The sequence below is a fragment of the Phodopus roborovskii genome, unplaced genomic scaffold (genome assembly GCF_943737965.1).
Source record: "Phodopus roborovskii unplaced genomic scaffold, PHOROB, whole genome shotgun sequence".
In the NCBI taxonomy this organism is placed as follows: Eukaryota; Metazoa; Chordata; class Mammalia; order Rodentia; family Cricetidae; genus Phodopus; species Phodopus roborovskii.
In genome coordinates this window covers 307,496-323,284 of record NW_026126603.1, presented here as the reverse complement: position 1 = coordinate 323,284, position 15,789 = coordinate 307,496, and the positions used below count along the sequence as shown (strand labels likewise).

The window sequence follows — 15,789 nt, the reverse complement described above, 5'->3', positions numbered from 1 at the left end:
TGATGCAATATACAAGATGTGATACAGAATGGCTAACGTGAACTTATAATATAGTTATGGTTGTGTCAATAGAAAGTGAAAATCAGTGTCATATGAGCAGGAAAGCTGCTTTGGAGGTAAGCCTCCTGTCTAACCTCCTGTACCATCATTTCTTAGTTTAGGTCTCTCATGTTGTTTCACAGTATGAAATTCTAATATCTGGAACAAAGGTTGTCATTGGCTACTTCAATCTCCTGTCATTTTTATAGAATTTATTAAATTTTCTTTGAGATGAGACCTTATGTGTTTATACGCTGATTTCTTTTAGCAAAAAAGACAAGAAAAGAGAGAGAGAGAGAGAGAGAGAGAGAGAGAGAGAGAGAGAGAGAGAGAGAGAAGGCAAGGATGGGAAGAAGAAAGGAGGGAAGGAATGAGGGAGAAAAAATGAAAGAGAAAAGGAAAAAGCATCCATCAACGCTCATGACAATTTAAGAAGGTTAATTTATTCACTTTTCCCAGCCCAGAAGATGAAAGACTATAAGTCAGCATGTACTTGGTGGTTCAAATCTTATCTTTTAACAGTTGAAGTATCTTTCTTTCACATCTAAGCAATTCAAGCAATAAAACTGTATTCTTTGCAGCTTGAGAAACAACTGAGTCCTCTGTAGCCAAAATGTTTATAGTTATAAAACCAGTCAAACAAACAAGCACACTAACCTTCACAAAGCTGTTCCCACACTGGCTGTCACTACTGGGGATCCGGAAATTTCTGTTAAAGCTAATCTCCCAGTGTTTACTCTCATGTGTGATGGCAGTCCAGGAGCATCTGCTGTTCATGGGGAATGGCTGAGGCCAATGAGGAGATTTGATTGTCCCATTATCTGAATGGAATGTTCCACCACAACCTGGAAATTTTCCATTAAAAAAAATAAATCTTCAAGATAAAATATGAAATTTAGAAGCCAAAGATGGCTAGAGAATATTTCTAAATGTGAGGACATAACTCATCTTTTATTGTCTTTGGGGTAGAAACTAAGTAGGAGCCCATAGATATGAAATGCTCTAAAAACAGAAGGCTGTCACAGTTTTGGGATACAGTGAGGTCCCTTGATCTGAGTCTTGTAGACTGGAGTGATAGACCCCCCCCCCCATTCTGTCTCGGAACAAGTCATCTTTTCTACTTTCCTTGAGACTGTATAGCAGGTAAATAGATAGCCAGGCCACACTCACTCTACATTTTCTTACCATAAACAGATGCAAATACAGCTGCGCGATCTCTTATACTTTTAGTCTACTACAGAAAACTAGAGAAAATGTATTTTTTTTTTAACTGGAAAGTCATTCCACTAAGTAACCTGGCTCATGTTGAAAGTGATTGACTGTTCTGAATAAATCATAGAAATACAAAGCAGAAAATCTAGAATTATTGTCATAACCTTAAAACACATACCTAGGAGATAACAAAGAAACTTATAAATTAAGCACAGAGTGAAATTAAATAAAGGGACATGGCCTCAATCTTTTGCTTTTCAGGCAGTGGTTCATTTGTAACTGCCTGATAACTTCAGGAGTAGCTAGTGGCTTAATGAGAATATGGAGAAGATTCTGTAGAGATCTTCATATTAATAAACTCTTCTACAAGGGACTGTTCTGTGATGGTTAGAATTTACTAAAATCCTAACTATCCAAAACGAATACTTATCACTTCTGAGAATTTTTCACAAGGTTCATATTTGACTTGTTAAAGTAGCATTGTACCTATGAAATATCTTTTGATTACAAATAGTCTAGAGATAATGTTTTCTGGAGGACACTCATACACCATGCACAAGTACTGCATCATATTGCATAAAAAAAAATTAGCACTTGCAGATTTGTTTACTGAGTGGAGCCTATCCCCTTCAGTACTAAGAAATGACTATACTTTAAATTAGTTATGAAAAATAAATGGTAAGTATAGAGAAGGTTTTGTTTGTTTGTTTGTTTGTTTTACCTAAAGTGCTTGTGCTCCATGTAGCATAAAATCCACGGCTTTGCCCTTGATGGTTTGTGGTAAAAGTCACTACAAGCTTGTTGGAACCAGATTGTACTGGCCCAGGGACTGACCACCCACAATACCGTCCTATGATGGGTGATTCAGGGTAGCCACCATTCCTGACAGTAACTGAGTCTGCAGAACAAGTTGGTTCCTCCTCGAGATGAAAGTCACTAAATGTGAGCTGCAGAAGAAAAGAGACATGATGAGCCACACTGAGCTATAAGGGAGTTCATCTACCTCCATCATACAAAGTTTCTATAAATTCTTTCATTTTGTCATGATTTTCATAGTTTAGTATTTATGATTCTTTATTTTCTCCTCTTCATTCTGTTTTCCTTGTTAAAAAGTTCTCTTGTGAATTTAGAAAGAGTGTATTTTTTTTTCATGTAGTAGAGTCATTTGGGAGAACCCCAGCAACTTATTAGGCTAGAATGACACTTCTTGTCATTAGCTTCTACATATGCCTTTTCCTAATTTGAGAAAAGAAATAGTCTTCATTGATTGTAGACTGATAGATAACAATATATCTACTCTAAACAAATAATTTTAAAGGAAAAATTATCGATTATAAAACCAAAGTCTACTCTAATCACTTATCTACAAATACTCACACACACACACACACACACACACACACACACACAGAGAGAGAGAGAGAGAGAGAGAGAGAGAGAGAGAGAGAGAGAGAGAGAGAGAGAGAGCACACACTATTTCCATGATCTAGTAACCAAGTTATAAGAACTCACAGTGATGATGTGCCCTTCTGGGGCTTCCAACAGCCATGAACATTGAGTCCATCTACCATAAATGTTTGGATAATTAGGACTTGAGATCACTCCACTCTCGCCTGTCTGTATCCCTCCACAATCTGAAATTATATTTGCAAACCTTAAATAAGAGAATAAAATACTCCCAGAGACAAAACAATACTTAATAACCATCATTCTTCCCAGTAAAAATGAAACCAGTCAATCAATTGATCAATAAATAAAAATCTGAGTGAGAGCAAAGTTGGGGTTAAAGAATAGAAACAAATGAATTGAATTCCAAAGTTTTCACCAAACAGAATTCCATAGTACAGACAGCCTCAACTTAGCAGAAAATAGGAGTCTGTCTTTACTGTAAATGGAGAGTAGTTAGCCACAGAATAGCTAACAATGTACTATAGACAGATGAAAAGACATTGACTTTCCTGAGAACATCATACCATGGGTATATATAGGTAAGTCTGAAGAAACGATCTGCCCCATGATCAAATACATTATTTTATAACAAGCACTTAGGTTTCAAAAAGCAGATCATTTTAGCAGGTTAAAAAGATGGCACAGGCCTATAACATCATATGATGTATATGATCTGCCTTCCAACATACACAACACTGCTTCTTTGTCTGACTCTTCTTTCAGTGGGGTGAACAATAACCAATGGACTTAATGCTTGCACAAGAAGATTATGTCTGAGCTTATTCTCTCCTTCAATCATGCATTTGGTTGTTGTGGAATAATCTTTTGGTACACTGTGAACATGTGTTTTTGCCCAGGCAAGTTCTGATGACTCCAATAAAGAGATGAATGGCCATTAGGCAGTCAGAAAGAGATTATATGGGATTTCTAGGAACAGAGAGCTCTGGAAAAAGAGAAAAAGGGGAAGTCGCCAGCCAGATATTGAGGGAGCAAGATAGGCAGTTCAGATTAAAGGTAACCAAGCCACATAAAAGAACATAGGTTAAAAGATATGGGTTAATTTAAGAGCTAATGGGACAAGCTGCCGTGATTAATAATAAGTCCCTGTGTGTGTGTGGTTTTTGTTTGTTTGTTTGTTTGTTTGTTTTTTTTGTTTTTGTTTTTGTTTTTGTATTGTGAGCTGGTGGCCCAAAGGACAATCTGTCTGCATTTGGTTATAACATAAGGAACATACATAAGACTACAGCAAAGTGTTTGTTGATTCCCAGTCAAACTCAACAGAAAGAGAAGTGGGATTCTAAAGTCTGTCGACATGAAGTAACTCAAACACAGAGGAGCAATGCCAAATGGAAAGTGTGGCAGATGCAGAGGGTTTTGAGGAAGACATGGACTTAGGGTGGGAATTAAGGTTTTGGAGACAAAGCAGGAAAAGGAAGTATGATTTTAGACTTTCACAAAAGGAAATATTGTCAAAAATATGAAAGGATTACCATGCTAGTGAAAGGAGGTAGAACAAAACAAAAACAAACAAACAAAACAAAACAAAAGAAAAATCTCTGGTAAGCAAGATAACCCACCTCTGAATTTTTACATAGAAACTCTGAATGTCACACATAAAGGTCTAACAAAATTATTAGAAATATGCAGAAATCTGAATAAAACATAAACTCTGACCATGGAGGATTTATCCTAAAATGTAAGAATGGTTTACAAGAGAAAACATGTCAATGTAAATTGGAGACCAAGCTTGGAGACCAAGCCAAACCATATAAAACAAAACAAAAAGACTGTAGATTGAAGAAGACAGAATTGTCTACACAGAGAAACATAGGGATCAAAGTCATAAAACTATAAGACTAGATTAGGGTCCCTGGAATAAAGACAAATATATAAAAACATATAAAACCTGAAATATTTTACCAAAATTATCAATGAAACTATTGTATAAATGCATAAATCTATAAAGCTATATGTAATATCTTTCAGGCTTACCTGTAAAGGAGTATTCTATATTGAATCCAATATATTCTACACGGTCGTTGGTGACAAAGTGTATCCACACCTGGGAGTAGGGGATAACCAAGGGTACTGCTGGTGCTGAAAAGCTGCAAAACTTCTCTATCAGGGGTCCATCAGCATCACCTGGTCAAAATATGCCAAGTGACATTATTTGCAGGCTTTCAGACAAATACCTTTAATTAATAGGAACAAACAATAAAAACAAAACGTACTCCTTGATATTTTTTCAATCCTAGTTGAGTAGCAGACATTTCAAAAGAATTTTTGTCAATTACACACAAAAGAGTTCTCTGACACACTGGGTGCCTTGACTATCAGTGCCAATCTATGTCTTCAAAACAACTTCCACATATCTAAACAGAAATGCAATCAAATTAATACCCCCTTTAGCTATGTGGTTTGTAAGGAGAAGGAATGTAATGCCAATAGTGGTAACAAATACACTCCTAGGATAAAGGTGATGATTGCTCAAACTTCTCAAGACTCTTCACTGCATTTGATCATCTAAAATGAACAGAATACTCAGCACTGGGGCCAAGAACTGTCAGGGTTGACTTGAACAAATTTCATGAAGATTGCTTTTCCCAGAAATTAAATTAACATTTACAGAGTACCTGGAGAGTGCACACTTATTTGCTCCCTATTTATTCTGTCAGATGGACACCACTGACCTTATAGATCAACAAAATAGAGTATGTCTACTCTCTGTAAATCAAGGGGCATGAAGAGAAGATCAAGTTTCACTGACTGAAATTGAATATTATGCAACTGTCCTCTTAATTCTATGAATGGCCTGGCAGCAGGTAGAGGTAGCGTTTATCAGTGTTTCACAGACAGCATTCTTAAATAGCCATTTCCATATTTATACTCATGGGCCTCAGAGAGCAGGGATGATTCTCTTGTAAGAATCCCTGGTCTGTGACCCAAGATTATATCAAAGCCCTTCATAAAAGCCCTGCTTTCCATGTTCTCAAAGGAGGCCATCAGTGACTGCCAGATGTTCTCAATGTCAGCCTTGGTGCAGGGTTGCTGCGATCCATCTCAGAACTACCTTGTTTTATTTAAGACTGTATAGAAATGATCTTTAAAATGTAGAGGAGAATGCATTCAGTAACCCATTTGATTTCTTAAATTTTATTTTATATGCTACCCATCCAGACAACACCACACAATTATAATCATCACATATGATATTATACCATTTTTTTCTGCATAGACACAACTGATTCTTACTTGCTGTTTAATATCATTTGTGTAGCCACATTAACATTGTTACTCTTCTCTGTAATTCCCCTATTTCTCTGCCACCCAAATGTTTATGAAAGACCTTTGCAGAATAACTTCCTCCCCTAAAATAAAAGGTGTTAAAAACAACACAATGACAATAATAATATATAGTATAGTATATAACATATGTCTACATTATGTGTATTATAAATAAATACCACTGGTTATTATAGCTATCCACTTTCAGCTTTCTTTTCTTTAGTGTTGGGCATTAAGGAGAACACAATCAACATTTGATGGTATGGAGCACTGTACTATTATTTTCCTCTTCTGACTACTTATTTTCTTACAAGGAAGCATGTGTCAGTGTGACAATGGAGGAACCCTTATTGCATCATCTGTGCCTGAGCTCTAAGAAGGAACTGTCCATAAACACAAAGTTTTTAAAAAATTCCGAAGAGAAGTTTGATTCATCAGATGTGCCTTGATCTTTTTCTATCATGAAAAAAAAAAAAAAAGAACAATGACTTTTTGAGGATAATTCCCCAAACATCTCCCATGGTACAGTTCTAAACAGTCCCCAAAACAGTTCCACATTGGTACAGTGTAGGAGGTTTTTAAAATTCTAAGGCAAAAAAAAAAAAAAAAAAAAAATTAAAAAAAAAAAACAAAAAAACAAAAATTGAACAACCTCCTTCTGAATCCTGCAAGTTCAAGAAATGACTTCCAGTGTCAGATCACTCCAAGCTTAGTTCCTGAGGGCTAGTGGAGCACACTAATAGGACAGGGACTAGCTGGAAGCCACTTGGGTGAGCCTCCCACACAGGAACCCTGAGATATGAACTCTTCCTGCTAAGGCCCCACTTCACTCACAGTTCTTGGGTCACATTTCCTATCTGGGAACACAGGATTTCAGCTTTGCATTCACAAAGCTCCTTTGTAACTTGTTTACTGAGATAGTAGCCATTTGACTCCTGCTATTGTCTCCAGGAATAGGAAGAATATGCAGATAAATAAGAAAACATATTCTTTGATTGAACTCACCCACTCGAAACTCAAGGACATCAGATGCACAGTCTTGATGACGTTCAAGGGAAAATGTTACAAAATGGATAACAATGGATGAATTTTCCCGATTTGGGTTACTGAGAGTCCATTCACAGTCTAGGTTCTTTGCATAATCACGGATTCCATTATAGCCAGGAGAAGTGAAGTTTCTACCAGAGACACTTGGAAGAGATCCACCACACACTAAGGTAATAAAAGGCACAGAGAGAGTAATAAGATCCATGCTGTAACAGACGATTTCAACAATCAAGGCTCAATGAATGAAATAATAAACAGTGGGTTTGCTTTTCTAGATGTAGTCAGGTTTATAGACAAAGGATATACAAACTATAGGAAGAATGCCTATGAGTCCATGAAGGAAAGATACACAAAACAAAGTTCCTTTATTTTGCTTCTGGAATAGAGAAGATGGCTGTGGTTTGATTGTGTATCAATATCTCCAAGTTTACACGTATTATTCATTCAGTATTTAATTTAGAAAAATACACAAACACTGGTAGATCATTCTGGCTTTTGATGAACAATTTTCTATTTGATCCAATAATTATTTGCGTCAACTAAATAATATAACACTGGAGTGCCAACAAACCCACTCTTTTTAATATGGTTATGAATGTTTCCTAAACCAATAAAATAAACAATTTTTTAAAGATGTATTTACTTTCTTTCTTCCTAAAATACAAAACCCTTGGATAATGGCACCAGACCTAAAAGGCAGTGGATATTTATAATCCAGGCCACACGTTGTTTAATTTTGGGATAATCTATACTAAATACAGCTTGGCTTATTCATTTCACTGAATATACACATGTAGGTAGGTGAGCAAAAACCAATAATGTGTATTCAATTATCTGTGGAATTAGGTACTCTGTGGTACTGTTACCTAGGAAGTAGGTATTTTCTTGAATTACATAATGAATCAGGGTCTGTGCATTCAGATTCAATTCTAGCAGTGATATTACATGGAATCATGCTAAAAAAAATAATCTAATAAAATTTTGTTGTAAAAAAATTCAAAATACATTTTTTTTTCCTGAAACTACAATGGTTGCTCCCCCAACCCCCACAAAGCAAATTTTCTGCTCACTCAAAAATGTTGCTCTTGTGTTGAAGAGCCCAGGTATACTTTGACCACTGCGGGGGGGGGGGGAGACAGAAGGCTTGGGCTTGACTGTTTGGGGCAGTGTTTGGGGGCCACTGAGTGAGTCTGACCGAGGGAGGTGTTTTGCAGCATCCTACATTACCTGCGTCTTCAATGGAGGTATAGGAAGCAGTGAACCCTCCATACGGCCGGGATCCATCAGTGAAAAATAAGACCTTCATTGTGTTTCCAGTAGATCTGAACTCAGTGGTTACATTAACACGGCTGCACAGTTTCTGTAGCTGTGGTGAGTTACTTCTAATGCCATTGAATACCTGTTAGAAAAATAGTTTGACTTGTAGCTGTGCTGCAATATCCCTCAGAAGATGACCATCTCAGCCCAGACTCATCCTTCTAAGGAGACCACAGTCAACAGCACAGAAATAGTTCTCTCCTAGGATGGCAAGCCACTGAGCTGCCCCAAGCATATTCTTTGGTATTAGGGTCATGTCAAGAAAATGAAAGATTTGTAACTGTCCTCCTCCCATAGGTCACAGATGAGAGGCTGCTCTACATGTGAAGTAAATGTGCCACTCTGCCTTCTTCATAGTTCTCAGTTTGCTGACATGCAGTCTTGTTCATTGTGCCTTGGAAACTTTAACACACTTAAGTTGAAAGTTAGCTTTAGAGGATTTCTACTCTAAATACATTAAGAAGTACTTTTAAACGATTTTTCTGTGTTGCTTTTAACTAGGTGTACTTGTGCATATCTGGGTGTGGCTCTGTGCATGTGTGTGCAGGTGCTAGCAGAAGCCAGAAGGCCAGGGCCATTGGATTTGCCTGGAGAGCTGGAGTTATAAGCAGCTGTGATTGCCCAAAGTGTGTGCTGGGAACTACTCATGTACTTAATCACTGCACCTTTAAAAAAGCAATTTAAAAATTAAATCTATGTTTGTGTAGATATAATGCCTCTTTCTTGATAATTTACAGGTTCAAAGCTACATTCTTAGTCACTTGACTTAACTTTTTATTTTAGTCTTTATTTTTGAGATTATAATATAATTACAACAACTAATTGGTGTGCTCTTACTCATTTGACTTTTAAAAACTGTATTTTTATTGGTATCAAAGTACAATTAACAGTTTCAGTTACAACTGGTTAAGGTGACTGCTTCTGCACAAAGCCTTGTGAACCCTTTTCAGCACTCAGAAGAGTTTCTAAAAAAAAATAAACAGCAATTTACTCAGTAATTGATATGTCTAATCTTTAAAAGGATTTGAATGGCTCACAATTGGTAATATCAGCCTAAAAGCTTTGAGGAAGAAGGACATGCTCTACTCCAAGGGCTGCAAGCTTTTCCTCTTACTGTAATTAATGACTGAACATAGCTCTTTGGGGGTTTCTGATTTAAAATGCCTTCTAGCTACAGGGCCAGAGGAAAGCTTCCCATCATTTCTTGTGCAGACACAAAGCCAGATGCTGCTAATTGCCTACTCAGATTATCTTATCTCATCATTACCATGCTGCTCCCTCTCAGACATGGACTAGGACTCCACTTTTCAAATTCAGACAGTACAGAGATTTGTAGTTTGCTGAAATTCCAAGAACTAGGAATATTTGAATTTGGAATAAAATTCCAACATCAAACCACAAAGCAAAGGCAGCAAAAGACAATTCATAGTTCATCCTACTATGAACAAGACTGGGTAATATAACCCAAATACAAGACTGATGAAGCATGTTGTAGGCAATGATCAATGGTTTTTGCTGCCTCCTTATGTATCTGACCCCAGCATAGAACTGGAATGACTAGAACATGTTCAGTCACCAGTTAGTATGTGGACTTCTTTCTCCAGTTAGAAGCAACCAGAGTGTGAGCTCCTGTCTTGTCCTCCAATGTCTTTTGTGGTCAGAAACTACAAACCTCAGAAGACATAAGGAAGGAGCAGACACATGATAGTCAAGACAAGATATGAGCTGCTATGAGCAGGAACAAAATTGGACATTCGTCTCATGATCCCCCACACTGTGTGGCACAGCCTTTCATTTCCTCCTTCTGAGTCATCAGATTGGTTGTTGGATTTGGAGGACTTTCAAGTTCAGTCCAGCTGGGTGTGGTGTTCAACAAATAGCAGTATGCTTAAAGCTCCCCCATGCTACTTGCAGATCTTAGGTTTTCTTTCCTTCTTTTTGGATAAGCATTCAAGTACACAGAGGGTGGCAAAAGGCAACTCAAACACTTGTTTAGAACAAAAGGCAAAAGTGAACACCAACACATAAACATGTTTTACAGAAATGGAATTTGGACATCCTCCTGCAGAAATGAAGAAAGATCTGAAGCTGTGATATTTGCAGATTGCTAATTACAGGACAAGGTCTGTAACTAGTCACTTCCACAAAGTCCCAGTTACCAGGTTCAAGTGTGTGTGCAGAGCTGCCAGTCAGCTTCTGCACACTTTTCTTAAATATGAATGATGACCAACCAGAGCTCTGGGGAAGCATATAATACAAAATGCAGAGACCAATATGAATAGAGATGGAACCTGAAGGAAACATGAAACTTAATAGCAGTAATATGAAACTTCAAATTACAACTAATATGTGCATTCAAATGATTATGGTACAGCAGGAATCATACAAGTATTCAAAAGTTATCATTCACATGCATGTCCTTAGGGAGTTCCAAGAGCATATGTTTCTCTCACACACACAAAAACAGGAAACTGACTAAGAAAGGAAATGTACAGCATCATAAAGCCAGGAGGCCAGTCCAGAAGGGAATGAAGAGGCTACAAACATGATGGTACCGGGAAATCCCATAACAATAGCTCCATCAGGATTGCTACAGATGGACAAGCATTTGCAGAACAATTAGTGACTAACACCCATAAAATGTTAATGCTATTTGAAAAATCAAAAGGAAATGTGGCCACAGCATATTGCCTGGCTTAACTTGAACACAGTTTCCATAATCACCCAGATTTAATAGCAAAGGGCCACGACTGTGGAAGCTATATGACATGTGTGTTTTGTAGGGAAGTTGGTAGAATATGGGAACTGTGGGTTCCCTGTGTGCTCATCTCATGGGAGGGAGCTAACTCCTCAGATTCTTTAGAAGGATGTGGGTAGATGACATCCTGTTGGGGCCTGTAAAAATGACTGCTTCATCTTGGCTCAAGGGAGAGAGTTCAAAACTGTCCTTAGTAAGTCATAAGACCTAAAGGTCTAAGGCATGGCTTCAGTAGGATGTTTGATCTTGGCTTTGGGTGTCTTATCTAAATAACAACAGTCTTGGTATGAGGTGTGGTTACTCTTGAACTTCAAAGCCAGATAATAAGAAATTGAATCTAAAGTGTGGTTACTGAATCTTTGGAGAATTGAGGAAGAAAGTCTGTTTGTTCCATATGCATGACACCATGTTCCCCTGTTTTGGTTAAAGTATTTAAGAATGATGAAGAATAAACTTGGGGTGTTCAGTATTCACTGTATTGCCTTCCTGACTCTATCCTGTGTCTCTGTCTTTCTCTTAAGCATCTTTATCTGCCCTTTCTCAATCCATACTCCCCCACTCAGGTACAAATCAGGGAAAAATCACCTGATTCTGACTGAAGCTCCCAAAACAGCCCCCCCCCACATATGGCACAGCAACATGCCATATATGGCTAATACAGAGCCACAACACCCAAGACTAATTGAAGATGTGCAGAATAGGAATGTTAGCTGGATACAATGTCAAAAATGCTACAAGAAATAGCTAGACTCCTAGAGAATGGATGCGTCTGGCTTCAATGATTAGGAGCAGAGAGGTCATAAGTAAGAGCTAGTTTTGCAATCTGTATAAATTTTATTTTATTATTTGAGTTCTAAAATTGTGACTCATTTTGTCTTTCCTGTAGGTCATGTACAGACTAGTATTCAAGGGAATTTATATTGCTTTGTTAAAACTACATAAAATTATGCAGGAGCCAGAAAAAACATTCAGTACATAAAAATATAGTACACTGGGAGTGTTTAATCTCTTTTTTTTCTCCTTTGTCTTTGTTTATATACTTATGCAATAAGTAATAGGAAAACTATTTCTTTATAACTAACAACTTTGGGCCACAAAATGGCTGAGTATTAAGGTGTCTGTCTCCGAGCCTAACCTTCACGCGAGTGATATAGCATGTAGACTTCCATAAACATACATGCACAATAAAGATATAAATAAAAAGTAATTTAAAAATCAACAATCCTGTGATGGTGACATAATTCAGTTACTTAGAATGCACAGGGTCCTGAGTTCAATTCCTAGCACCATATAAACAGATTTGTGGTGCGTTACTCTGGAAGTGTGGAGCTGGAAGATCAGAAATTCAAGGTCATCCTTGGGTACAAATTGAGTTCTAAGCCAGCCTGGGCTACTTGACACCTTGTCTCAAAAAAAAAAAAAAACAAAAATAAAAACAAAAAACAAAAAACAACAACAACAACAAAAACCCCTAAAAAACAAAAGACAGATAGAGAGAAAACTAAAATATAATCCAGCACTTCCTGGCTCTCAAACATTTGAAAAACATACATACTGGTTCCATGCTGAGTATCTGGGAAAAAACATTCCAGCACTTTAGCTATTAGAACTTAGACAATAATCTGAAGGCTAACTGAGGTGATTTTAGAGTAATAGAGAGTGATGAGGGGATGCCATGGGAGGCTTTATCTTTGGGATTTACTATTCAGCAGCAAACAACTAAACTGAAAACAAAAGTGCTTTTTTATTTCTTAAAAGCCAACAATGTTATTTCTACAATTCTTTCATTAAACTTTTATCTCCAGGAGTATAGAGGCCTTGGGAATTCACTGAAGGAAACTGAGTTCTGGCCCTCAGAGCTGGCATGAAATACTATGAAGGACAACACAGGGGAGGGCCAAGTGAAGGTGGGGTTTGCTTTATGTAGGGTCTTAGTGAGGTGGTGTGGGTCAGTCACTAGAATAGAGATCCAAAGGAAGTGAAAAGTCAACCAGGCAACCATATTGGGATGAACAATTTAGATAGAGGCCATAATGGACCATTAAGGCCTGGTATTGGAGCCTGTTAGCATAAGCAAGAGACAAAAGAGAAGCTTGGGTCATAGGAGGTGGGGGCAGGTAAGGCAGAGGGATAGGAGATGGAGGACTGGCAGGTACTGTCTGACTGAGTGGGCATTGATAGAGTTTGGGATTCATCAGAATGAGATGAAAGATCATGGGAGGATTTTTCAAAGAGAAAGTGATATGATATGATTAAGCATTGCTTTTCCATTGCTTAGGGTTGAGCCCAAGCCTTTATACAAGCCAGAATCCTATACTCAATACAATTTTGTTTAGATGGGAAACCATTATTCTGATTGCTGTGCTGAGAATGTGGGAAGACAAAGCTAGAAACAGGGGCCAGCTGCAACTGTTGGAATAGTTCAAGTGAAGAATGATGCAGTAGCAGTGGGTAGACAGATGTTAGAGCTGGTTGTTTTCTAAGGCACAACCAATGGTTCTTGTGTACAGATGGCTGTAAGAGCTATAACTCCAAAATAAACATCAAGATTGTTTCCTTGAGCCATTGGAAAAATTATTTACTCAGATAAGAAAGACTTAGTAGATCAGACATGGTGGCACATGCCTTTAATACTTTAATACCACTCAGGAGGAATAGGCAGGTAGATCTCTGACTTTCAGACTAGTCTGGTCTAGAGCAAATCCCAGGACAGTCAGGGCTACATAGTGACACCCTCTCTTGAAAACACAAAACAAAGAAAACAAAACAAAAAAGAATGAAGAAGAAAGCAGGATGGGTAGAGAAGTATACTAACATTAGTTCCACTTGGTAGCCTATTAATCTACATACAGCTACTTTGATAAGTACATATATGTATGCATATGTGTTATACAAATGTATATGTTGATACACACACACACAGAGTCAACACACACTTTCCAGTCAACAAGGTATTTGTTATCCATACTAATGGGCCTCATTTGTTTTCTTCAGCTGAGGGGAGCTAAGAATGTGGAGGGCATGCCTCTCACATTTGAAGTTGGCTACAATGCAGGCTTTCTACCCAATACCTCTGGTAGAGAATGAGATTATGTAGGAGCACTCATCTGCTTGTGCTGAGACCGATGAAGCTTGCCTGTGTGCTTAGTTGTGATCTGCTTATTCTTGTTCATCATATGAAATGATGGTTTGCTCTGAAAACTATCTTTTAACCTTTGTGCATACAGTGATGGATGACAGTCTCTGAAAGCAGCATGTGCTGATTGTGTTCTACCTAAACTACTCAGAATTTGTCTGAAATGTACTTACACAGGTGGTAATAGTTTGATTGGGTTTTCATATTACCACTTTGGTGAATACACTCCAAACATAATGGCTCACAGTGCCCGGCCTGCAGAGAACACTTACTATGAGGTGCTCATTGTCACAGGATGGATGGTTGGTCAGCCTCAAGTTGGTAAAGGTTAGGATAACCCTCCTGTTTTCTGGTACAGTGATTGTCCACTCGCAGATCCAGGCATGAAGATTTGGGTTTGGGTAGTGGGGAGAAGTAAATGTTCCAGTAGTGCCACGCAAATTCCCACCACACACTGAAAGACAGAAAGAAAAAAAAATTAAATCAAAATGTCTCTTTTCATAAGAGATGCTTTTAAAAATTAGTTCTTAATGACCCATCTAGACAAAATTATTGGCCACATTTTTTGTCTTCACACATATGAGAATGCTCATCTGTATTCATTTATTGACTGCTTGTATTTATATCTGCATTCAGTTCTTGTCTCTGTCAATACTTAACATTTGCTTCCATGGAAAACAGTCCACTGGCAGAACTTAAATTGTTATCAGAGCTCAGGATGTATAAAACACACACACACACACACACACACACACACACACACACACACACACACTAAATATAGCAGTATAGCAGACTTAGGAAAGCTAAAGTCATTATTCTGTTTTTCTGTGGGACCTTTGTTTCACCTGAGTTCATCAGGGCATTTAGGAATATGAATTCTTAATAGCTCTAGGGAATTGCAATGTACCAGTCTCTCAAGGTGGTTTTTATAGAGAAGCCATGTCTCCTCTCTGCATCTTTCATCATATGTTACTTTCCTTTGCAGCATTCATTCCAGTGGTAAGTTTTCATTAATTGGTAATTGCTTATTAGCACCTGGCTTTCAGCTTCTCAAAAGAGTCAAGAAGACAGAATCGCATTTTGTTTTTTCAAATCATTATGATATCAGTGCCTAGTGAACTGCCTATCCTTTAGATCAGTACTTTTTCTAATAAGTCATTGAACTTACCTTCTCTGCTGGACTTAAACTGCAGCCTAAATCCCGAGGCAGTGACAGAGCCATCTGTGACAAACCTGACTGAAGCGACATTGCTAGAAGTGTCAATACTGCCAGGAATGGAGTTTCCACAAAACCTGCCCAAAATATTTCCTGTAATGGCCAAAGAATTGATTACATACATGCCCAAGTGATTTATTTCTGTCAGTGTTTACTTAAATTGTTTTGCATAGACACAGAAAATCTTAAGAGATAATCCTTTGTCCATGAAGAAATGGCAACCACTGTTATGAAAATCATGAACAAAAGTCAATATATTCAAATATATGCAGATGTATAAAGAGTAGAGCCAATTAGGGTAAGTCTATCTCAGCCTAGTGAGGAAGG

At 37.7% G+C, this 15,789-nt stretch overlaps 1 protein-coding gene across 1 annotated transcript in view; it reads right to left on the bottom strand.

Annotated features, from left to right (window-relative positions):
* The window catches only part of Cubn (cubilin), a 202,139-nt gene that overhangs the window by 41,342 nt on the left and 145,008 nt on the right, over positions 1-15,789 (bottom strand). The window contains 8 exon segments of the mRNA XM_051205896.1: positions 697-884; positions 1,973-2,198; positions 2,764-2,885; positions 4,693-4,842; positions 6,991-7,197; positions 8,260-8,431; positions 14,516-14,697; positions 15,415-15,555. Of these exon segments, the coding sequence (XP_051061853.1) occupies positions 697-884; positions 1,973-2,198; positions 2,764-2,885; positions 4,693-4,842; positions 6,991-7,197; positions 8,260-8,431; positions 14,516-14,697; positions 15,415-15,555 (1,388 nt within the window).